The sequence below is a fragment of the Oncorhynchus keta genome, unplaced genomic scaffold (assembly GCF_023373465.1).
Source record: "Oncorhynchus keta strain PuntledgeMale-10-30-2019 unplaced genomic scaffold, Oket_V2 Un_scaffold_8424_pilon_pilon, whole genome shotgun sequence".
Taxonomy (NCBI): Eukaryota; Metazoa; Chordata; class Actinopteri; order Salmoniformes; family Salmonidae; genus Oncorhynchus; species Oncorhynchus keta.
Genome location: NW_026291005.1, coordinates 33,468 through 57,010, shown reverse-complemented (window position 1 = coordinate 57,010; position 23,543 = coordinate 33,468). Strand labels below are relative to the sequence as shown.

Below are 23,543 nucleotides of genomic sequence, written 5' to 3'. Positions count from 1 at the left end.
ATACTGTAGGGAGTGATACTATAGGGAGTGATACTATAGGGAGTGATACTATAGGGAGTGATACTGTAGGGAGTGATACTATAGGGAGTGATACTATAGGGAGTGATACTATAGGGAGTGATACTATAGGGAGTGATACTATAGGGAGTGATACTATAGGGAGTGATACTATAGGGAGTGATACTATAGGGAGTGATACTATAGGGAGTGATACTATAGGGAGTGATACTATAGGGAGTGATACTATAGGGAGTAGAGATGAAGGCCATGTTAACCTGTAGGGAGTGATACTATAGGGAGTGATACTATAGGGAGTGATACTATAGGGAGTGATACTATAGGGAGTGATACTATAGGGAGTGATACTATAGGGAGTGATACTATAGGGAGTGATACTATAGGGAGTGATACTATAGGGAGTGATACTATAGGGAGTGATACTATAGGGAGTGATACTATAGGGAGTAGAGATGAAGGCCATGTTAACCTGTAGGGAGTGATACTATAGGGAGTGATACTATAGGGAGTGATACTATAGGGAGTGATACTATAGGGAGTGATACTGTAGGGAGTGATACTATAGGGAGTGATACTATAGGGAGTGATACTATAGGGAGTGATACTATAGGGAGTGATACTGTAGGGAGTGATACTATAGGGAGTGATACTATAGGGAGTGATACTATAGGGAGTGATACTATAGGGAGTGATACTATAGGGAGTAGAGATGAAGGCCATGTTAACCTGTAGGGAGTGATACTGTAGGGAGTGATACTATAGGGAGTGATACTGTAGGGAGTGATACTATAGGGAGTGATACTATAGGGAGTGATACTGTAGGGAGTGATACTATAGGGAGTGATACTGTAGGGAGTGATACTGTAGGGAGTGATACTGTAGGGAGTGATACTATAGGGAGTGATACTATAGGGAGTAGAGACGAAGGCCATGTTAACCTGTAGGGAGTGATACTGTAGGGAGTGATACTATAGGGAGTGATACTATAGGGAGTGATACTATAGGGAGTGATACTATAGGGAGTAGAGATGAAGGCCATGTTAACCTGTAGGGAGTGATACTATAGGGAGTGATACTATAGGGAGTGATACTATAGGGAGTGATACTGTAGGGAGTGATACTATAGGGAGTGATACTGTAGGGAGTGATACTATAGGGAGTGATACTATAGGGAGTAGAGACGAAGGCCATGTTAACCTGTAGGGAGTGATACTATAGGGAGTGATACTATAGGGAGTGATACTATAGGGAGTGATACTGTAGGGAGTGATACTGTAGGGAGTGATACTGTAGGGAGTGATACTGTAGGGAGTGATACTATAGGGAGTGATACTATAGGGAGTGATACTATAGGGAGTGATACTGTAGGGAGTAGAGACGAAGGCCATGTTAACCTGTAGGGAGTGATACTATAGGGAGTGATACTATAGGGAGTGATACTATAGGGAGTGATACTGTAGGGAGTGATACTGTAGGGAGTGATACTGTAGGGAGTGATACTGTAGGGAGTGATACTATAGGGAGTGATACTATAGGGAGTGATACTATAGGGAGTGATACTGTAGGGAGTGATACTATAGGGAGTGATACTATAGGGAGTGATACTATAGGGAGTGATACTATAGGGAGTGATACTATAGGGAGTGATACTATAGGGAGTGATACTGTAGGGAGTGATACTATAGGGAGTGATACTATAGGGAGTGATACTATAGGGAGTGATACTATAGGGAGTGATACTATAGGGAGTGATACTATAGGGAGTGATACTATAGGGAGTAGATACTATAAGGGATGTTACCTGTAGGGAGTACTATAGATACTATAGGGAGTGATACTATAGGGAGTGATACTGTAGGGAGTGATACTATAGGGAGTGATACTATAGGGAGTGATACTATAGGGTGATACTATAGGGAGTGATACTATAGGATGATACTGTAGGGAGTGATACTATAGGGAGTGATACTGTAGGGAGTGATACTATAGGGAGTGATACTATAGGGAGTGATACTATAGGGAGTGATACTATAGGGAGTGATACTGTAGGGAGTGATACTATAGGGAGTGATACTATAGGGAGTGATACTATAGGGAGTGATACTGTAGGGAGTGATACTATAGGGAGTGATACTGTAGGGAGTGATACTATAGGGAGTGATACTATAGGGAGTGATACTATAGGGAGTGATACTATAGGGAGTGATACTATAGGGAGTGATACTATAGGGAGTGATACTGTAGGGAGTGATACTATAGGGAGTGATACTATAGGGAGTGATACTATGAGTGATACTATAGGGAGTGATACTATAGGGAGTGATACTATAGGGAGTGATACTATAGGGAGTGATACTATAGGGAGTGATACTACTAGTGATACTATAGGAGTGGGATATACTAGGGGAGTGATACTATAGGGAGTGATACTATAGGGAGTGATACTGTAGGGAGTAGAGACTAAGGCCATGTTAACCTGTAGGGAGTGATACTATAGGGAGTGATACTATAGGGAGTGATACTGTAGGGGAGTGATACTATAGGGAGTGATACTATAGGGAGTGATAATATAGGAGTGATACTATAGGGAGTGATACTATAGGGAGTGATACTATAGGGAGTGATACTGTAGGGAGTAGAAACTAAGGCCATGTTAACCTGTAGGGAGTGATACTATAGGGAGTGATACTAGGGAGTGATACTATAGGGAGTGATACTATAGGGAGTGATACTATAGGGAGTGATACTATAGGGAGTGATACTACAGGGAGTGATACTATAGGGAGTAGATACTGTAGGGCCATGTTAACCTGTAGGGAGTGATACTATAGGGAGTGATACTGATACTATAGGGAGTGATACTATAGGGAGTGATACTGTAGGGATACTATAGGGAGTGATACTGTAGGGAGTAGAGACTGAAGGCCATGTTAACCTGTAGGGAGTGATACTATAGGGAGTGATACTATAGGGAGTGATACTACTATAGGAGTGATACTGTAGGGAGTGATACTATAGGGAGTGATACTATAGGGAGTGATACTATAGGGAGTGATACTGTAGGGAGTGATACTATAGGGAGTGATACTATAGGGAGTGATACTATAGGGAGTAGAGATGAAGGCCATGTTAACCTGTAGGGAGTGATACTGTAGGGAGTGATACTATAGGGAGTGATACTATAGGGAGTGATACTATAGGGAGTAGAGATGAAGGCCATGTTAACCTGTAGGGAGTGATACTATAGGGAGTGATACTATAGGGAGTGATACTGTAGGGAGTGATACTGTAGGGAGTGATACTGTAGGGAGTAGAGATGAAGGCCATGTTAACCTGTAGGGAGTGATACTATAGGGAGTGATACTGTAGGGAGTGATACTATAGGGAGTGATACTATAGGGAGTGATACTGTAGGGAGTGATACTGTAGGGAGTGATACTATAGGGAGTGATACTATAGGGAGTGATACTGTAGGGAGTGATACTGTAGGGAGTGATACTATAGGGAGTGATACTATAGGGAGTAGAGATGAAGGCCATGTTAACCTGTAGGGAGTGATACTATAGGGAGTGATACTGTAGGGAGTGATACTATAGGGAATGATACTATAGGGAGTGATACTATAGGGAGTGATACTATAGGGAGTGATACTGTAGGGAGTGATACTATAGGGAGTTATACTATGGGAGTGATACTATAGGGAGTTAGATACTATAGGGAATGATACTATAGGGGGTTATGTAGAGTGATACTATAGAGTGATACTGTTATGGTAGGGTTGATACTATAGGGAGTGATACTATAGGGAGTTATAGGGAGTGATACTGTAGGGAGTGATACTGTAGGGAGTGATACTGTAGGGAGTGATACTATAGGGAGTAGAGACGAAGGCCATGTTAACCTGTAGGTAATGATGCTGCAGGTAATGATACTGTAGGGAGTGATACCGTAGTTAGGGTTATGTAGAGTTAGGGTTATGTAGAGTTAGGGTTATGTAGAGGTAGGGTTATGTAGAGTTAGGGTTATGTAGAGTTAGGGTTATGTAGGGTTAGGGTTATGTAGAGTTAGGGTTATGTAGAGTTAGGGTTATGTAGAGTTAGGGTTATGTAGAGTTAGGGTTAGGGTTATGTAGGGTTAGGGTTATGTAGAGTTAGGGTTATGTAGGGTTGTTGTTATGTAGGGTTAGGGTTATGTAGAGTTAGGGTTATGTAGAGTTAGGGTTATGTAGAGTTAGGGTTATGTAGAGTTAGGGTTATGTAGAGTTAGGGTTATGTAGAGTTAGGGTTATGTAGAGTTAGGGTTATGTAGAGTTAGGGTTATGTAGGGTTAGGGTTATGTAGAGTTAGGGTTATGTAGAGTTAGGGTTATGTAGAGTTAGGGTTATGTAGAGTTAGGGTTATGTAGGGTTGTTGTTATGTAGGGTTAGGGTTATGTAGAGTTAGGGTTATGTAGGGTTAGGGTTATGTAGAGTTAGGGTTATGTAGAGTTAGGGTTATGTAGAGTTAGGGTTATGTAGAGTTAGGGTTATGTAGAGTTAGGGTTATGTAGGGTTAGGGTTATGTAGAGTTAGGGTTATGTAGAGTTAGGGTTATGTAGAGTTAGGGTTATGTAGAGTTAGGGTTATGTAGAGTTAGGGTTATGTAGAGTTAGGGTTATGTAGAGTTAGGGTTATGTAGAGTTAGGGTTATGTAGAGTTTGGGTTATGTAGGGTTGTTGTTATGTAGAGTTAGGGTTATGTAGAGTCTTACCCAGGCAGGTACCACTACTTAGCCAGAAGGGGACTCGGAGCTCAGTGAGGATCCTGGCAGCGAGGTGGAGCAGAGCCTTCGCCTTCATCCTGAAGTTCATTGCCTCAGGAGACGTGTCATCAGGGTACAGCTGATCCAACAGAGAACAACACTGGTTTGATGTCGTGGACTAAACCAAAGGCTGGAATCTTTATGTCAAACTTGGGATACAGCTGATTCAACAGCAGGGAACAACACTCAGCTAGTGGACTAAACCAAAGTCCAAAGGTCCTATGGGCCCTATGGGTCCTGCTTTCAGAAAGTATTCAGACCCCTTGACTTTCTCCACATTTTATTACGTTACAGCCTTATTCTAAAATGGAATCAATATTATTACACACACACACACACACACACACACACACACACACACACACACACACACACACACACACAGCAAAAACAGGCTTTTAGAAATGTTTGCTAATGTATTAAAAGTAAAAAACAGAAATTACTTATTTACATAACTACCCTTTACTATGAGACTCAAAATTGAGCTCAGGTGCTTCCTGTTTCCATTGATCATCCTTGAGAAGTTTCTACAACTTGATTGGTGTGCACCTGTGGTAAATTAAATTGATTGGACATGATTTGGAAAGGCACACACACACCTGTCTATATAAAGGTCCCACAGTTGACAGTGCATGTCAGAGCAAAAACGAAGCCATGAGGTCGAAGGAATTGTCCGTAGAGCTCCGAAACAGGATTGAGTCAAGGTACAGATCTGGGTAAGGGTACCAAAAAATGTCTGCAGCATTGAGGGTCTCCAAGAACTGAAGTTGGTAACCACCAAGACTCTTCCTAGAGCTGTCCGTCCAGCCAAACTGAGCATTCGGGGGAGAAGGGTCCTGGTCAGGGAGGTGACTCGGAACCCAATGGTCACTCTGACAGAGCTCCAGAGTTCCTCTGTGGAGATGGGAGAACCTTTCAGAGGGACAACCATCTCTGCAGCACCCCACTAATCATGCCTTAATGGTAGAGTGACCAGACAGAAGCCACTCCTCAGTAAAAGGCACATGATAGCCTGCTTGGAGTTTGTCAAAAGGCACCTAAAGAACTCTCAGATCATGATAAGCAAGATTCTCTGGTCTGATGAAACCAAGATTGAACTCTTTGTCCTGAATGCCAAGTGTCACGTCTGGAGGAAACCTGGCACCATCCCTACGGTGAAGCATGGTGGTGGCACCATCCCTACAGTGAAGCATAGTGGTGGCAGCATCATGCTGTGGGGATGTTTTTCAGCAGCAGGGACTGGGAGACTAGTCAGGATCAAGGGAAAGATGTACGGAGCAAAGTACAGAGAGATCCTTGATGAAAACCTGCTCCAGAGCGCTCAAGACCTCAGATAGGGGCGAAGGTTCACCTTCCAACAGGACAACGACCCTAAGCACACAACCAAGACAACGCAGGAGTGGCTTTGGAACAAGTCTCTGAATGTCCTTGAGTGGCACAGCCAGAGCCTGGACTTGAACCTGATCGAACATCTCTGGAGAGACCTGAAAATAGCTGTGCAGCGATGCTCCCCATCCAACCTGACAGACCTTGAGAGGATCTGTAGAGAAGAATGGGAGAAACTCCCCAAATACATATGTGCCAAGCTTGTAGTGTCATACCCAAGAAGACTGGAGGCTGTAATCACTGCCAAAGGTACTTCAACAAAGTACTGAGTAAAGAGTCTGAATAGTTACGGAAATGTGATAGAAATTAGCACACATTCTTTAAAAAAATTTAAAAAGTTTTTGCTTTGTCATTATGGGTATTGTGATGTCATTATGGGGTATTGTGATGTCATTATGGGTATTGTGATGTCATTATGGGTATTGTGACATCATTATGGGTATTGTGATGTCATTATGGGGTATTGTGATGTCATCATGGGGTATTGTGCATAGATTGATGAGGGGGAGAATCAATTTAATCAATTTTATAATAAGGCTGTAACAAAATGTTGTAAAACAGTGAGGCACGCTACGAAATAGTGAGACATGAAACCACAGACCTGGAAGAAGGAGCGTGCATCCCTGTATCTACACTCCAGAAAACGAGCCTGGGAATATTCAGTCAGGAATCCAGAGATGTTCCTGGGGAGCCGGACATCCAGCCCGTCCACCGTGGTCAGTACCAGCTCTGGCCTGACGGGAGAGAGACAACCAAGCTTGGTTTTCTTGCAATCTACAGCCTTCTGTGGTTACTGACAAATACTCAGCGTCTGCAGGTAGAACGCAGTCTGATGCATTTATAACGTATTGTACGACTTGTCATGAGCAGGTTTGACTGTTTTCCGATGTGGTTTCTAGACTATTCTACGGAATGGGAGGTTTTACATAAGAAGCAGGTACAGAGGAAAGAAGGGATGTATAATTCACTAGAAACCAAACGAGACAAAACGGGACGGGACTTAACTTTTACTTATCCAATAAGACACCATTGTTTCCGTTGTAAAAAGTACTGTTTCAAAAGGTTTTACTACGGTGTGCTACTAAGTGAAGACACACTCCTGGTGTCTACCTACCTGTCATAGGCTCCAGCGTCACGGCCATAGTCCAGCCTTCTGAAGGGGGCGAACTTCCTGTCCATGTTTGGTTTGAGTCGCAGGACGCCATGCCACAGGTAGTTCCCGCTGCGCTCGTACAGGACCACCACATGGACCACGTAACCTTGGAGACGGAACAGGAAGTGGAGGGGTATCTCGTTTCCTGATAGGTCGTCCATGCTGACCAATCGAGGGTCTTTCCCTCGCACCTCCAACAGTTCAAAGCCCTTCTCTTCAGCTGCTGCCACCAAACCAGCCTGATCGCAACAGACAGATACCAGGGTCGTGTTCATTAGGCACCAAATGGAAGAAAAAAGGACAGAAACTTGTCCAATAGTTCATTTTCCGTTGAAAAACATCTAGCTACGGTGTGTACTAATGAATACAACCCAGGCTTCTGCTCAAATAACTAGTGGACAAGTCAGAGAAGTCAAACACATCACTACAATGACGTTATCAAGTATAATGAAAACATAGCTCTGTAATGAAAACAAATGAGCACGTTATTAGACAAACAGTTCTACATCTAGCTCTATATCTCTACATCTAGGTCTATATCTCTACATCTAGCTCTACGGCTCTTATTCTAGCTCTACGAATCTATATATCTACATCTAGCTCTACATCTCACTCTACATCTAGCTCTACATCTCTATATTTAGCTCTCTATATTTAGCATCTAGCTCTACATCTAGCTCTACATCTAGCTCTACATCTAGCTCTTGTTATCTATAGCAGAGTGTCACTTAATTCCTTACGTCGTATTTCCAAAGGTTGTTGAGCAGAGCGAAGGTGAGGACGTCTCTGTTAGTGCAGAGGAAAGCACAGTGGGGTTCTTTAACCAGGCTGTCTCTCAGCAGCATAGAGTCCTGAGACAGGAGGCCGAGGGAGGCCGTGTCCACCAGGAACACTGGCATGTTGTACTTATGGACCAGACCCATGAACTTCTTCACCACCTGCTGTGTTCGTCGACAGGGCTCCGATTCAACAACAACAACAACAACAACAGCAAACAACAACAAACAACAACAACAACAACAGCAAACAACAACAACAAAACAACAACAACAACAACAGCAAACAACAACAACAACAGCAAACAACAACAACAACAGCAAACAACAACAACAGCAAACAACAACAACAACAACAACAACAGCAACAACAGCAACAACAACAACAGCAACAACAGCAACAGCAAACAACAACAACAACAACAACAACAACAACAGCAAACAACAACAACAGCAAACAACAACAACAACAGCAGCAACAACAACAACAGCAACAACAGCAACAGCAAACAACAACAACAACAACAGCAACAGCAACAACAAACAACAACAACAGCAACAACAAACAACAACAACAGCAACAACAACACACCCATTTGAACCTATGGCTCAGAGGACCGGAAATTAACAGCTTACTCAAATAGACTATTCATCATTTTAACCCAACATACGGAAAGTCTGTATACAAGCGTTTCGCTACATGCTACACTCACAATAACATCTGCTAACCCTTTGTACGTGACCAATACAATTTCATTTGATAATACATTGAAGTGGGAAGTTTAAACACACTTAGGTTGGAGTCATTAAAACTAGTTTACATACACTTAGAGTGGAGTCATTAAAACGAGTTTACATACACTTAGGTTGGAGTCATTAAAACTAGTTTACATACACTTAGAGTGGAGTCATTAAAACTAGTTTACATACACTTAGAGTGGAGTCATTAAAACTAGTTTACATACACTTAGGTTGGAGTCATTAAAACTAGTTTACATACACTTAGGTTGGAGTCATTAAAACTAGTTTACATACACTTAGGTTGGAGTCATTAAAACTAGTTTACATACACTTAGTCATTAAAACTAGTTTACATACACTTAGAGTCATTAAAACTAGTTTACATACACTTAGAGTCATTAAAACTAGTTTACATACACTTAGTCATTAAAACTAGTTTACATACACTTAGAGTCATTAAAACTAGTTTACATACACTTAGAGTCATTAAAACTAGTTTACATACACTTAGAGTCATTAAAACTAGTTTACATACACTTAGAGTCATTAAAACTAGTTTACATACACTTAGAGTCATTAAAACTAGTTTACATACACTTAGAGTCATTAAAACTAGTTTACATACACTTAGGTTGGAGTCATTAAAACTAGTTTACATACACTTAGGTTGGAGTCATTAAAACTAGTTTACATACACTTAGGTTGGAGTCATTAAAACTAGTTTACATACACTTAGATTGGAGTCATTAAAACTAGTTTACATACACTTAGGTTGGAGTCATTAAAACTAGTTTACATACACTTAGGTTGGAGTCATTAAAACTAGTTTACATACACTTAGGTTGGAGTCATTAAAACTAGTTTACATACACTTAGGTTGGAGTCATTAAAACTAGTTTACATACACTTAGATTGGAGTCATTAAAACTAGTTTACATACACTTAGGTTGGAGTCATTAAAACTAGTTTACATACACTTAGGTTGGAGTCATTAAAACTAGTTTACATACACTTAGGTTGGAGTCATTAAAACTAGTTTACATACACTTGGAGTCATTAAAACTAGTTTACATACACTTAGGTTGGAGTCATTAAAACTAGTTTACATACACTTAGGTTGGAGTCATTAAAACTCATTTTTCAACCATTCCACAAATTCCTTGTTAACAAACTATAGTTTTTGGCAAGTCGGTTAGAACATCTACTTTGTGCATGACAAAAGTCATTTTTCCAACAATTGTTTACAGACAGATTAGTTCACTTATAATTCACTGTATCACAATTCCAGTGGGTCAGAAGTTTACATACACTAAGTTGACTGCGCCTTTTAACAGCTTGGAAAATTCCAGAAAATGATGTCATGGTTTTAGAAGCTTCTGATAGGCTAATTGACATCATGTGAGTCAATTGGAGGTGTACCTGTGGACGTATTTCAAGGTCTACCTTCAAACTCAGTGCTTCTTTGCCTGACATCATGGGGAAATCAAAAGAAATCAGCCAAGACCTCGGATAAAAATGGTAGACTTCCACAAGTTTGGTTCATCCTTGGGAGCAATTTCCAAACGCCTGAAGGTACCACGTTCATCTGTACAAACAATAGTACGCAAGTATAAACACCACGGGACCACGCAGCCGTCATACCACTCAGGAAGGAGAGGCGTTCTGTCTCCGATAGATGAGCATGCTTGGGTGAGAAAGGTGCAACTTAATCCCAGAACAACAGCAAAGGACCTTGTAAAGATGCTGGAGGAAACAGGCACAAAAGTATCTATATCCACAGTAAAACGAGTCCTGTATCGACATAATCTGAAAGGCCGCTCAGCAAGGGAGAAGCCACCGCTCCAAAACCGCCATAAAAAAGCCAGACTACGGTTTGCAACTGCACATGGGGACAAATATAGTACTTTTTGGAGAAATGTCCTCTGGTCTGATGAAACAAAAATAGAACTGTTTGGCCATAATGACCATCGTTATGTTTGGAGGAAAAAGGGGGAGGCTTGCAAGCTGAAGAACACCATCCCAACTGTGAAGCACAGGGGTGGCAGCATCATGTTGGGGGTGCTTTGCTGCAGGAGGAACTGGTGCACTTCCCAAAATAGATGGCTTCATGAGGGAGGAAAATTATGTGGATATATTGAAGCAACATCTCAAGGCATCAGTCAGGAAGTTAAAGCTTGGTCGCAAATGGGTCTTTCAAATGGACAATGACCCCAAGAATACTTCCAAAGTTGTGGCAAAATGGCTTAAGGACAACAAAGTCAAGGTATTGGAGTGGCCATCACAAAGCCCTGACCTCAATCCTATAGAAAATGTGTGGGCAGAACTGAAAAAGCGTGTGTGAGCAAAGAGGCCTACAAACCTGACTCAGTTACACCAGCTCTGTCAGGAGGAATGGGTCAAAATTCACCCAACTTATTGTGGGAAGCTTGTGGAAGGATACCAAAAACATTTGACCCTTGAGTGTATGTAAACTTCTGACCCACTGGGAATGTGATGAAATAAATAAAAGCTGAAATAAATAATTCTCTCAACTATTATTCTGACATTTCACATTCTTAAAATAAAGTGGTGATCCTAACTGACCTAAAACAGGGAATTTCTTACTAGGATTAAATGTCAGGAATTGTGGAAAAACTGGGTTTAAATGTATTTGGCTAAGGTGTGTGTAAACTTCCGACTTCAACTGTGTTGCTTATCTGTGGGGAAAACGGTCATGGACTAGAAGGTCTAGCCTAGAAAGAGCTTACCCACTGAGTGTCCTTTCCTGACAGGTGAACTGTCCTTCCAAACATATGTGGTCCATTCTAGAACAAAATCAAAAGTTAAAACATTGTGACACACACACACACACACACACACACACACACACACACACACACACACACACACACACACACACACACACACCTTCCAGTATGTATGGAAAACAAAACAAAATAGGCCAGCCATGTGGGTCAATATCCATGCATAGATTTTACAGCAAATTAAATGGTTGTCAAGTTCAACTCACCTGAGAGACATGCTGTCTGTAGTGATAGAGCTGGAAGAGGAGGAAAACAGAGCTGGTAGCGATGAGGAGGGCCAGAACCGCTGTTTTGTTAAAGCGAAGCATCAGTCCTCCTTAGTTGCTCTGGCACAGCAGAGCCAAAGATGTCATCAGTGGTAGAGCGGTAGTAGTGTTGAGGTGGCCCTCTACTGTGGTAGAGTGGTAGTAGTGTTGAGGTGGCCCTCTACTGTGGTAGAACGGTAGTAGTGTTGAGGTGGCCCTCTACTGTGGTAGAACGGTAGTAGTGTTGAGGTGGCCCTCTACTGTGGTAGAACGGTAGTAGTGTTGAGGTGGCCCTCTACTGTGGTAGAACGGTAGTAGTGTTGAGGTGGCCCTCTACTGTGGTAGAACGGTAGTAGTGTTGAGGTGGCCCTCTACTGTGGTAGAACGGTAGTAGTGTTGAGGTGGCCCTCTACTGTGGTAGAACGGTAGTAGTGTTGAGGTGGCCCTCTACTGTGGTAGAACGGTAGTAGTGTTGAGGTGGCCCTCTACTGTGGTAGAACGGTAGTAGTGTTGAGGTGGCCCTCTACTGTGGTAGAACGGTAGTAGTGTTGAGGTGGCCCTCTACTGTGGTAGAACGGTAGTAGTGTTGAGGTGGCCCTCTACTGTGGTAGAACGGTAGTAGTGTTGAGGTGGCCCTCTACTGTGGTAGAGCGGTAGTAGTGTTGAGGTGGCCCTCTACTGTGGTAGAACGGTAGTAGTGTTGAGGTGGCCCTCTACTGTGGTAGAGCGGTAGTAGTGTTGAGGTGGCCCTCTACTGTGGTCGAACGGTAGTAGTGTTGAGGTGGCCCTCTACTGTGGTAGAACGGTAGTAGTGTTGAGGTGGCCCTCTACTGTGGTAGAACGGTAGTAGTGTTGAGGTGGCCCTCTACTGTGGTAGAACGGTAGTAGTGTTGAGGTGGCCCTCTACTGTGGTAGAACGGTAGTAGTGTTGAGGTGGCCCTCTACTGTGGTAGAACGGTAGTAGTGTTGAGGTGGCCCTCTACTGTGGTAGAACGGTAGTAGTGTTGAGGTGGCCCTCTACTGTGGTAGAACGGTAGTAGTGTTGAGGTGGCCCTCTACTGTGGTAGAGCGGTAGTAGTGTTGAGGTGGCCCTCTACTGTGGTAGAACGGTAGTAGTGTTGAGGTGGCCCTCTACTGTGGTAGAACGGTAGTAGTGTTGAGGTGGCCCTCTACTGTGGTAGAGCGGTAGTAGTGTTGAGGTGGCCCTCTACTGTGGTAGAACGGTAGTAGTGTTGAGGTGGCCCTCTACTGTGGTAGAGCGGTAGTAGTGTTGAGGTGGCCCTCTACTGTGGTAGAACGGTAGTAGTGTTGAGGTGGCCCTCTACTGTGGTAGAACGGTAGTAGTGTTGAGGTGGCCCTCTAACCATGTTCCTCAGATGGCAGGGATACTGAGAGAGAAGTTGGGAACCAATATACACAGGCAGTTAGGAAAGCAAAGGCTAGCTTTTTAAAACAGAAATTTGCATCCTGCAGCACAAACTCAAAAAAGTTCTGGGACACTAAAGTCCATGGAGAATAAGAGCACCTCCTCCCAGTGGCCCACTGCACTGATGCTAGGAAACACTGCCACCACCGATAAATCCACGATAATTGAGAATTTCAATAAGCATTTCTCTACGGCTGGCCATGCTTTCCACCTGGCTAACCCTACCCTGGTCAACAGTCTTGCACCCCCCACAGCAACCCGCCAAAGATCCCTACCATTTCTCCCTCACCCAAATCCAGATAGCAGATGTTCTGAAAGAGCTGCATAATCTGGATCCATACAAATCAGCCGGGCTAGACAACCTGGACCCTCTCTTTCTAAAATTATCTGCCGAAATTGTTGCAACCCCTATTAGTAGCCTGTTCAACCTCTCTTTCATCTGAGATTCACAAAGATTGGAAAGCTGCCGCGGTCATCCCCCTCTTCAAAGGGGGATGACACTCTAGACCCAAACTGTTACAGACCTATATCCATCCTGCCCTGCCTATCTAAGGTCTTCGAAAGCCAAGTCAACACACCTCAGCCTCGCTCAAGGTCCTTAACGATATCATAACCGCCATCGATAAGAGACATTACTGTACAGCCATATTCATCGACCTGGCCAAGGCTTTCGACTCTGTCAATCACCACATTCTTATAGGCAGACTCAACAGCCTTGGTTTCTCAAATGATTGTCTCGCCTGGTTCACCAACTACTTCTCTGATAGAGCTCAGTGTGTCAAATCAGAGGGCCTGTTGTCCGGACCTCTGGCAGTCTCTATGGAGGAGCCACAGGGTTCAATTTTGGGCAGACTCTCTTCTCTGTATACATCAATGATGTTGCTCTTGCTGCTGGTGATTCTCTGATCCACCTCTACACAGACGACACCATTCTGTATACATCTGGCCCCTCTTTAAACACTGTGTTAACTAACCTCCAGACGAAATTCAATGCCATACAACTCTCCTTCCGTGGCCTCCAACTGCTCTTAAACGCGAATAAAACTAACACTTGCAACAAAGCATGCTTCACTCATGCTGCCAAACATACCCTCGTAAAACTGACCATCCTACCGATCCTTGACATTGGCGATGTCATCTATAAAATAGCCTCCAACACTCTACTCAGCAAACTGGATGTAGTCTATCACAGTGCAATCCGTTTTGTCACCAAATCCCCAAATACTACCCACCACTGCGACCTGCATGCTCTCGTTGGCTGGCCCTCGCTTCATACTCGTCGCCAAACCCACTGGCCAAACTCACTGGCTTGGCCAGGTTATCTACAAGACTCTGCAAGGTAAAGCCCCGCCCTATCTCAGCTCACTGGTCACCATAGCAGCATCCACTCGTAGCACACGCTCAAGCAGGTATATCTCACTGGTCACCCCCAAAGCCAATTTCTCCTTTGGTCGCCTTTCCTTCCAGTTCTCTGCTGCCACTGACTGGAACGAACTGCAGAAATCACTGAAGCTGGAGATTCCCATCTCCCTCACTGGCTTTAAGAACCAGCTGTCAGAGCAGCAGCTCACTGCACCTGTTCATAGCCCATCTGTATATGTAGCCGATGTGAAATGGCTAGCTAGTTAGCGGTGGTGCGCGCTAGTGGCGTTTTAATCGGTGACGTCACTCGCTCCGAGACCTTGAAGTAGTAGTTCCCTTTGCTCTGCAAGGTCCACGAGTTTTGTGGAGCGATGGGTAAACGATGCTTCGACGGTGACTGTTGACGTGTGCAGAGCGTCCCTGGTTCGCGCCCAGGTCGGTGCGAGGGGACGGACGTAAAGTCTATACATAGATTGTTACATATACAGCCCATCTATCTACCTCATCCCCATACTGTATTTATTTATTTTGCTCCTTTTGCACCACAGTATCTCTACTTGCACATCTACCATTCCAGTGTTTAATTGCCATATTGTAATTACTTCGCCACTGTGGCCTATTTATTGCCTTATTTGCACTCACTGTATATATACTTTTTATCTACTGTGTTATTGACTGTATGTTTGTTTATTCCATGTGTAACTCTGTGTTGTTCGTGTCGAACTGCTTTGCTTTATCAGTTGCAAATGAGAACTTGTTCTCAACTAGCCTACCTGGTTAAATAAAGGTAAAATAAAATATCTAACATTACTCTTCAGAAAAGAAATATAGCACTGCTTTTCATGTTGACACATGTCACTTTGAAGTAGCTACATTTACTGTAACCGAGAGAAGATATTACAGGAGTCGGACATCAATAACGGTACGATGCTACCGGTGCGGTGGGCCCAGCAAACAAGGTTATATCCTGATAAACCGAGGTTGAAAAAGCCAGCTAACTGGATAATGATGGTCCAATATGTAACATTACTGAATTACATGTTAACTTACCAAAGCCAGTTTAGTCTCTGTGTGGCTTCAAACGTCCGAAAAAATAAAACCTAAAACAAACTACTGACTTCTTCCGAGAAAGTGATGTTGTTCAGCATCAGGAAACATCTAGTCACATCGCCTCCTGCTGGGCTGGAGTACACGCTGTATTCTCAGAGAGTATGACCAAATATATTTATTACTAACCTCTTATGTCTGTTTTATGACATTCTATGACAGTGTGAAGGAAAACAGCAAGGTGACTGACTCATATGTCCCACATTACAATAAACAGCCACACAATAATTGAGCTAAACTCTGAAATCCATGTCAGCTGGTGTAAGCATTTTATTGGCCAGAGCGTTAAAACCGCAATGTATCATGGGTCAATTGTGACTGACTGATCTACAAAATAATGTTGAGTTGGTATTTATGATGCAATGTTATTTGTCAATCAGTCAGGCAGTCGCTTTGAAGCTCTCGGCAGGCCGTCTGGGCTGAGCTGTCTGGTGGGGTCTTGGCTCGACGGAAACAGCTTTTGTCTAATTAACTTCAGAATCAGATTTTTCGTAGCAAATTAGGAGAATTTACCCAGCAGGTTAGGATAACTCGAATAGCAGGTTAGGATATTTTAGGTAAAGGTTAGCGTTTGATGTTAATTAGATAAATGCTGGTTTCCTTCCAGTCATGACCGTCTTCTGGTCGTCACTAGTTATCACAGCCACAAAGTCAGAAGCCGCCAACTCGACCAATCAGATGAGGGCGTGTGAAACGAGGCACTTCGCAGGAAATTGCATATCTGGAGCTCAAGTTTGAGGAACAACTATGTAACTAAATACATTCAGGAACAAGAGTTGCACAATTGACAACAAGTAAAAAAAAATACAATAAAAGGTTTTCATGGTGTAATAAGACACCACATCATATTCACGCCCGTCTCAGTGGACTGATTCATATGGTTAAATTATGTCAGAACAATGGCGCAACTAGGGTTGCAAAATTACTGGAATTTATTAATTAAATTCCCTGGTTTTCCCAAAATCTCAGTTGAGGATGTGACGGTCCCGGAATTAAGATAGAATAATCAGGAAATCCGGCATCCTTCAAACAGAATTTTTGGAAAACCAGGGAGCTCTCCCTCAATGTGAGCAAGACAAAAAGAGATGATCGTGGCCTACAGGAAAAAGGAGGGCCGAAGAGGCCCCCAATAACATCGACGGGGCTGCAGTGGAGCGGGTCGAGAGTTTCAAGTGTCCACATCACCAACAAACTATCATGGTCCAAGACAGTTGTGAAGACGGCACGACAGCACCTTTCCTCCCTCAGGAGACTGAAAAGATTTGTCGTGGGTCCCCAGATCCTCAAAAAGTTCTACAGCTACACCGTCGAGAGCATCCTGACCGGTTGCGTCACCGCTCGGGCTCCGACCATAAGGCGCTACAGAGCATAGTGTAGTGTAGTGTAGCGGCCCAATACATCACTGGGGCCAAACTTCCTGCCATCCAGGACCTACAGTTGTGTAATTATGTTGCAGCTTCAGCACATAAACAGTGTTTATCGTATGGTTGGGGGGAGAGAGATCTGCCCGGGTTACAGGCACTAGCGGTCTTTGTTTGACACAGAACGGCAAGTCAGAGCCAGGCCCAAATCAATTGCCGTCAGGCTTCCTCGAGTCATTTGTGTCTGAATTATTTAATCAAACAGTGTGCTTAAAGTATCAGACAAGCTCAGTGCATATAGTTATATAATATATATATATATATATATTGTTTTACACACGGTGTTTTTATATATATAAAAATACACGTTTTAAAATGTAAAAGGTCGGAAAAAGAGACGACACTCGGTCGACCAAGATTTGTTTTAGTTGGGGACACCCCTACTCCCTACCTTGTCGGTTTACACAGTATCAAAGGCTGTGCTTAAAAATCTCTCAATATCATTACATTTTCTGGTGTTTTGTAACAGATCTCTGTCCATTCATTAAAATGGCCACTGCACAGTTTGGATAGATTGTTATCAGTTAAAAAATAAATCGCTTATACCCTTACAAAAATAAATTTGGATAGATTGTTATCAGTTAAAAATAAATTGCTTATGGAGAATAGATGATAGGTAACACTAGAATAGCATTAGTCTACCATCTGTGGAGAATAGATGATAGGTAACAGGTCACACTAGAATAGCATTAGCCTACCATCTGTGGAGAATAGATGATATATAACACTAGAATAGCATTAGTCTACCATCTGTGGAGAATAGATGATAGGTAAACATAGAATAGCATTAGCCTACCATCTGTAGAATAGATGATAGATAACACTATAATAGCATTAGTCTACCATCTGTGGAGAATAGATGATAGGTTACAGGTCACACTAGAATAGCATTAGCACAAATCTGTGGAGAATAGATGATAGATAACACTAGAATAGCATTAGCCTACCATCTGTGGAGAATAGATGATAGATAACACTAGAATAGCATTAGCCTACCATCTGTGGAGAATAGATGATAGGTAACACTAGAATAGCATTAGTCTACCATCTGTGGAGAATAGATGATAGGTAACACTAGAATAGCATTAGCCTACCATCTGTGGAGAATAGATGATAGATAACACTAGAATAGCATTAGTCTACCATCTGTGGAGAATAGATGATAGGTGATGCAGGTCACACTAGAATAGCATTAGCCTACCATCTGTGGAGAATAGATGATAGGTAAACTAGAATAGCATTAGTCTACCATCTTTGGAGAATAGATGATTCATTGCTTTAAAACTAGAAGCTAGCATTATCTTGACCATCTGTGGAGAATAGATGATAGGTAACAGGTCACACTAGAATAAAATTAGCCTACCATCTGTGGAGAATAGATGATTATAACACTAAAATAGCATTAGTCTACCATCTGCTGGAGAATAGATGATAGGTAACACTAGAATAGCATTAGCCTACCATCTGTGGAGAATAGATGATAGATAACACTAGAATAGCATTAGTCTACCATCTGTGGAGAATAGATGATAGGTAACAGGTCACACTAGAATAGCATTAGCCTACCATCTGTGGAGAATAGATGATAGATAACACTAGAATAGCATTAGCCTACCATCTGTCGTGACTAATAGATGATAGATAACACTAGAATAGCATTAGTCTACCATCTGTGGAGAATAGATGATCCCAGGTTTCACTAGAATAGCATTAGTCTACCAAAGAGTTAGATGATAGGTAACACTAGAATAGAATTAGTCTTTACCATCTGTTGAGAATAGAGCTGATGTGGTAACAGGTCACACTAGAATAGCATTAGCCTACCATCTGAGGAATACATTTAGAATGATAGCTCACTGCATTTCAAAATGTTGTTCTGCCCCTGAACAAGGCAGTTAACCCACTGTCTTCTTCTTTTTTTTTTCTTAATCAACCTGCCTCACACTAGATTTAAATTATTTATAATCTAGGGTATAAAGATAAAACATTTGCTAGGGTGAAAACAGTTTATTTGGTGTTTAACAAAGAGGAGAATATCTAAAGAGTCACCTGCATTGCTTGCTGTTTGGGGAATTAGGCTGGGTTTCTGTACAGCACTTTGGAGATATCAGATGATAGGCTTCACTAAATACATTTGATTGATTGATTGATTGATTGATTGATTGATTGATGTCACACTCAAATATCAAACAAATATTTATGTGAAGTGATGATAGTAACTCAAAAAAGTTTGTCCCATCTTGAAGACAACAGGATAGTTAGTTCTCCCCCCTGGGCCCAACACAGAACAGCAGCATGGGAAAATCTGAGAATAGCATGAAATAACCAAACATTGAAAAGAGTTGGACCATTATACATGAAATAGATGATAGGTTATTTTCTTTATGAATGAATCAATCTGGCTCAATAATCAAGGTAAATGTGACATCTTCAGCATTCAGACCAATGAGAACTAAATTATGTCACTAGTGAATAGCATTATTTCAAAAGATGAAAAACACAAGAATAGCATTGTTACTTATGATGAGAATATGATTTCTTAGAATAGCATTAGTCTGCTCTGGAGTTTTATGATAGATAACACTAGAATAGCATTGTCCAGACACCAGGTGACAGTATCCCACAGACAGATTAGACAGAGACAGACAGACAGACATTAGACAGACAGATCAGACAGAATAGACAGACAGACGAACACAGACAGACAGACACCACAGACAATAGACAGACAGACAGACACTAGAATAGACAGACTACAGACGAATAGACAGACAGACAGACAGACAGACAGACAGACAGACAGACAGACAGACAGACAGACAGACAGACAGACAGACAGACAGACAGCATTAGACATCTGAGACAGACATTTAGAGACAGACAGACAGACAGACAGACAGACAGACAGACAGACAGACAGACAGACAGACAGACAGACAGACAGACAGACAGACAGACAGACAGACAGACAGACAGACAGACAGACAGACAACAAACAGACAGACAGACAGACAGACAGACAGACAGACAGACAGACAGACAGACAGACAGACAGACAGACAGACAGACAGACAGACAGACAGACAGACAGACAGACAGACAGACAGACAGACAGACAGACAGACAGACAGACAGACAGACAGACAGACAGACAGACAGACAGACAGACAGACAGACAGACAGACAGACAGACAGACAGACAGACAGACAGACAGACAGACAGACAGACAGACAGACAGACAGACAGACTTGCAGACAGACAGACAGACAGACAGACAGACAGCACTTTGACACACAGACAGACGGACAGACAGACATTTGACAGACAGACAGACAGACAGACAGACAGACAGACACAGACAGACAGACAGACAACATATTTATGACAGACAGACAGACAGACAGACAGACCCAGAAGACAGACAGACGATGTCAGACAGACCCAGACAGAACAGCAGCATGGAAAATAGACAGACAGAAATAACAGACATTGAAAAGACAGACCATTATACAGACAGACAGACAGACAGACATGAATGAGAATCTGACAATAATCAGAGGTAAGAGACAGAGACAGAGACAGCATTCAGACCAATGAGAACAGACAAAACAAATTCAGAATGTTGTTACATGACACAGACACAGACAGACAGACAGACAGACAGACAGACAGACAGATGTTTATGGAATTATTTCAGACAGACAGAGATACAGAACAGACAGACAGACAGACAGACAGACAGACAGACAGACAGACAGACAGACAGACAGACATAAGAACACGACAGACAGACAGACAGACAGACAGAAGAACAGACAGACAGACAGACAGACAGACAGACAGACAGACAGACAGACAGACAGAGATAAGAACACGACAGACAGACAGACAGACATAAGACAGACAGACAGACAGACAGACAGACAGACAGACAGACAGACAGACAGAGATAAGAACACGACAGACAGACAGACAGACAGACAGACAGACAGACAGACAGAAGACAGACAGACAGACAGACAGACAGAGATAACAGACAGACAGACAGACAGAGACAGAGATAAGAACAGACAGACAGACAGACAGAGATAAGAACACGGCAGACAGACAGACAGACAGACAGACAGACAGACAGACAGAGATAAGAACACGACAGACAGACAGACAGACAGACAGACAGACAGACAGACAGAGATAAGAACACGACAGACAGACAGACAGACAGACAGACAGACAGACAGACAGACATAAGAACACGACAGACAGACAGACAGACAGACAGACAGACAGACAGACAGACAGACAGACAGACAGACAGACATAAGAACACGACAGACAGACAGACAGACAGACAGACAGACAGACAGACAGACAGACAGACAGGGATAAGAACACGCTGTGACGTCCAGGTTCACAGCGTCCCAAATCGCATCCTATTCCCTATAAGTAGTGCAGTACACAGAGAACAGGATGCCATTTGGGAGGCAGCCTGGTCCACAACTAACAGGCAGAACATAGGAACAGAAGAAAGGGCTGCATAAATAGCAGCACTACTTATCATACAGTACCACGCAGCATCACGCAGTATCACAGAGTACCATGCAGTACCACGCAGTATCACGCAGTACCACGCAGCATCACGCAGTATCACGCAGTACCACGCAGTATCACGGAGTACCACACAGTATCACGGAGTACCATGCAGTACCACGCAGTACCACGCAGTACCACACAGTATCACGCAGTATCACGCAGTACCACGCAGTATCACGGAGTACCACGCAGCATCACGCAGTATCACAGAGTACCATGCAGTATCACGCAGTACCACGCAGTACCACGCAGCATCACGCAGTATCACGCAGTACCACGTAGTATCACGGAGTACCACGCAGTATCACGGAGTACCACGCAGTATCACAGAGTACCACGGAGTACCACGCAGTACCACGCAGTACCACGCAGTACCACGGAGTACCACGCAGTACCACGCAGTACCACGCAGTACCACGCAGTATCACGCAGTACCACGCAGTATCACGGAGTACCACGCAGTACCACGCAGTATCACGGAGTACCACGCAGTACCACGCAGTACCACACAGTACCACGCAGTACCACGCAGTATCACGGAGTACCACGCAGTACCACGCAGTACCACGGAGTACCACGCAGTACCACGGAGTACCACGCAGTACCACGCAGTATCACGGAGTACCACGGAGTATCACGCAGTACCACACAGTATCACACAGTACCACACAGTACCACGCAGTACCACGCAGTATCACGGAGTACCACGGAGTATCACGCAGTACCACACAGTATCACGCAGTACCACACAGTATCACGCAGTACCACGCAGTATCACGCAGTACCACGCAGTACCACACAGTACCACGTACCGTATCACGCAGTACCACACAGTCCCATACAGTACAGAAGTCCTCCATTATTCAACCCTACATCATCAGGAATAATAGCGTGTACTTGCAGTTCTGTTCTGACAAGGTATTGAACTCAGACTCCACGAGGTCAAAGGTATTGTTCAGTAGCATACTGAAGAAACTGAGGGTTCAAACCAAAAGAAGCCTCGAGGAGAGAGAAGTGTATCTAAGCCAATCACTCACACTGCCATACATAAAAAACAAAAATATAGGAGACAATATACAGCTGGTAAAGTAATCAGCAGAGTTTCTCATCATGCCAAAACACACCTTCACACTTCAGAGAGATACAGAATGATCTAAAACTCAGCATTCTAACTAAAACAAGGGAGAAAAGCACTGGTCTATTCCCTGATGAAACATCTAGCATTCCTGATACAGAATGAGAATCCTATGGGTGTTCGATGGGTCTCTATGGGTGTTCCCCTAAGAGATCTGGAACATGGTTCAGAGGGTTCCCCTAACCCCTAAAGCTGCAGCTGGGTCATGGTTGTGCACCACGGGGCTAGATCTTCCTTTAAGGGTCTGTAGCTGCTTGGTTAAACTATGAGGAGGGAAGGCGAGGCTGGTTTGGTTTCTTCTAGCGCCAGACAGAGAAATAGGCTCAGTGTTTCTCATGCGTTGGGGCGGCTCTGGGTTGACTGACAGATCAAGAACAGGAAGGGATTGTACTTGCACAGGAAGCAGGAAGTCAGAACAGGAGCGAGTTCAGTTAATCATTGGTTGCATCTGAATTGGCACACTATTCCTTATATAGTGCCTATAGAGCAGGGGTATTGAACTCTGACCCCACGAGGTCAGGGGTATTGAACTCTGACCCCACGAGGTCAGGGGTATTGAAACTCTGACCCCACGAG

At 43.3% G+C, this 23,543-nt stretch overlaps 1 protein-coding gene and 2 long non-coding RNA genes across 4 annotated transcripts in view; 2 read left to right on the top strand and 1 right to left on the bottom strand.

The window, feature by feature from the left end:
- Positions 1–12,071, bottom strand: part of fktn (fukutin) — a 32,333-nt gene extending 20,262 nt beyond the window's left edge. The window contains exons 1-6 of one of the 2 annotated variants that reach the window (XM_052517539.1): positions 11,884–12,071; positions 11,621–11,677; positions 8,097–8,297; positions 7,318–7,595; positions 6,805–6,937; positions 4,767–4,896 (exon numbers count right to left, since the gene is read on the bottom strand). In XM_052517539.1, the coding sequence (XP_052373499.1) occupies positions 4,767–4,896; positions 6,805–6,937; positions 7,318–7,595; positions 8,097–8,297; positions 11,621–11,677; positions 11,884–11,985 (901 nt within the window). In that variant the 5' untranslated portion in view covers positions 11,986–12,071. The remainder of the gene's footprint in view (positions 1–4,766; positions 4,897–6,804; positions 6,938–7,317; positions 7,596–8,096; positions 8,298–11,620; positions 11,678–11,883) is intronic. The other variant, XM_052517540.1, reaches the window with a different exon arrangement.
- Positions 12,072–12,401: 330 nt separating this feature from the next.
- LOC127929581 (uncharacterized) lies at positions 12,402–13,138 on the top strand. The gene is made up of 3 exons (XR_008135257.1): positions 12,402–12,551; positions 12,704–12,969; positions 13,008–13,138. It is a non-coding gene; the product is annotated as an uncharacterized LOC127929581 (long non-coding RNA).
- A 4,689-nt stretch (positions 13,139–17,827) lies between these two features.
- Positions 17,828–18,843, top strand: LOC127929578 (uncharacterized). Its single transcript, XR_008135255.1, has 3 exons — positions 17,828–17,903; positions 18,258–18,404; positions 18,723–18,843. It is a non-coding gene; the product is annotated as an uncharacterized LOC127929578 (long non-coding RNA).
- Positions 18,844–23,543: the final 4,700 nt, after the last annotated feature.